At 42.9% G+C, this 2,361-nt stretch overlaps 1 protein-coding gene across 1 annotated transcript; it reads right to left on the reverse strand.

The window, feature by feature from the left end:
• Positions 1-257: 257 nt before the first annotated feature.
• LOC110685286 lies at positions 258-704 on the reverse strand. Its single transcript, XM_021861776.1, has one exon. It carries the CDS (start codon positions 702-704, stop codon positions 258-260), a length of 447 nt encoding a protein of 148 aa, XP_021717468.1.
• Between the last annotated feature and the right edge of the window lie 1,657 nt (positions 705-2,361).

Below are 2,361 nucleotides of genomic sequence, written 5' to 3' on the forward strand. Positions count from 1 at the left end.
AAAAAAACTTGTTAGCGACTCTTTTGCTCTATCTTCTTTCCCTTTAGACGCCATCGTACTTTAGTGTATGATCACAGTGGGGTTCAAGCTAGGGGATTAACGCTTGAAATATTCCCTACATTGTTCAACCTCCTCCTTTGAGGATTCCTCCATTGCTATGAAAAATTCTTTTGCCTCTTGAGAATGGAACTCTTCTTTGCATATTAGATCTTCTATCATTGGATCTTGAGGCCTCCCCAAGCAATCTAGCTCCTCATTCATAACATCAACTCTATAACATTTTTCATGGGGGTCTTGAGCAACTTAGAAAACTCAAAGACAATCTTCTCATCGACCGCCTCACATGTGATGGTGTTGTTCTTGCAATTGATGACCGCCCACAAAGTTTTAAGAGCTTCACGTCCCAAAATCAAAGGAGTGTTAACATCTTCCTCCATATCCATCACTACAAAGTCACAAGGCACATAGATGTGTCCCACTTGAATTGGAACATCCTCAAGCTCTCCACAAGGTAATTTCATCATCCGATCGGCCAATTGAATTGTCTTCATTGTAAGGATCATCTCTATATTGTGTTTTTGAGCAATAGATAGAGGGATTAAACTATCACTTGCTCCAATATCGGCTAAGGCGCCCCTAGCTTCCATGTTCCCAATTTTCACCGGCAAAGTGAAGTTTCCAGGGTCTTTTTCCTTTTTGGGCATCTTTTGTTGGACAAGAGCACTCACTTGATGTGGAAGGGTGATATCTCATCATTGATCTTCCTCTTGTTGGTGAGAATATCTTTGAGGAACTTGGAGTAAGATGGAATTTGTGTCACAACTTCAAGGAAAGGGTGATTGATGTGCAAATTCTTCATCACACTAAGGAATTTTGAAAAATTGTCATTCAACTTCCTCACCGCAAGACGACCGGAAAAGGAACCAGTCCATCAAGATTCCTAGCATCACTAGGAATTGAAGTTGTTTTCTCATTGTCAAGATTCTTCTTTATCGAACCTCCTTCTATCTCATCAACCTTTTCTTTCTCACCTCCCTTATTTTCATTCACATTCTCTTCTCCTCCCTTCTTTTCCTCACCATCCCCCTCATGTGGTCCTTCATAGGAAGTTCCCGACCTCAATGTGATTGCCTTGCATGTATTGGGTTTTGAGTTGCGAGAAGGGTTAGGTTGTGGTTGTCTAGGGAGAGTAGATGGTGAATTGAAAGGAGTTCTCTCGGCCAATTGAGCTAGGTGTGAATCAACCATCTTGTTGTGAGCTCTTATCTCTTGCATTTGTTGCCCAAAAGTTTGCATTTGTGCATGCATGGCTTGAAGGAGTTGAGTTTGTGTTAGCTCCGCTTGAGGTGCTTGTTCTTGATTTCTTTGAGGTGCTTGGGTTTGATTGTTGTATTGGTTGTTCCTTGGATAGCTTCCTCTTGGGGTTTGGTGTTGAGATGGAGGTGGATTTTGATACTGAGGGTTGGATTTGTAGGAAGGTTGAGCTTGTTGGTTCCATTGTTGAAGTTGAGATGCGAACCCGGGTGGTGGTTGTCTCCAAGCTACTCCACCGCCGCTTCCTCTAAATCCCTCTTGCCTTGTGTTGTATGCCGCTACATGCTTAGGGCTCAAACCTCCACAATAAGCTGTATCATGGTTCGTTCCTCCACAATTTTGACAAGAGAAAGAGTTAACTTGAGAGGAGCTTGCTCAACCGCTTGCAATTGCACTCACACTCGTGTTCAACTTAGAAATCCCTTTTGTTAGTTGATCAATTTGATGTTGCAATTGATCAACTTTCTCCAATTTGTAAATACCATCTTTCTTTGGAGCATTTCTTCTTTGACCCCCCAAGAGTAATTCTTTGCTACCTTTTCTATTGTGGCTTCAACTTGATTTTGAGGGATTTTGATTAATTGACCACCCGCCCCCGCATCCAAGTTGGCTCTTGACATGGGCTCCAATCCTTTGTAGAAAAACCGCATGAGCAACCCTTGATTGTACTCATGGTGTGGACATGCTTGCACTAACTCTTTGAATCTCTCCCAAGCTTCACCAAGACTTTCATCGGCTTCTTGCTCAAATGATGCGATTTTACTTCTCATTTCGGCGGTCTTCTCCTCGGAGATAAATCGCTTCAAGAACGCCTTTACCACCTCTCTCCATGTTGTGGGAGAGTAAGGCTTTACTTGCTTTAGCCATTTCTTTTCTCGTCCAGTGAGATATTGCCGGAAGAGGTGCATACGAATGTAGTCTTGGCTCACTTCATTGGTTTGCATCATCGCGCACAACTCAAGGAATCGGTCCAAATGTTCAATAGGGTCCTCACTTGCACTTCCGGAAAATTGAGGATGGATTGAGAAGTTGGTTTCCGTGACGAGT

The sequence above is a fragment of the Chenopodium quinoa genome, unplaced genomic scaffold (assembly GCF_001683475.1).
Source record: "Chenopodium quinoa cultivar QQ74 unplaced genomic scaffold, ASM168347v1, whole genome shotgun sequence".
Lineage (NCBI taxonomy): Eukaryota > Viridiplantae > Streptophyta > Magnoliopsida > Caryophyllales > Amaranthaceae > Chenopodium > Chenopodium quinoa.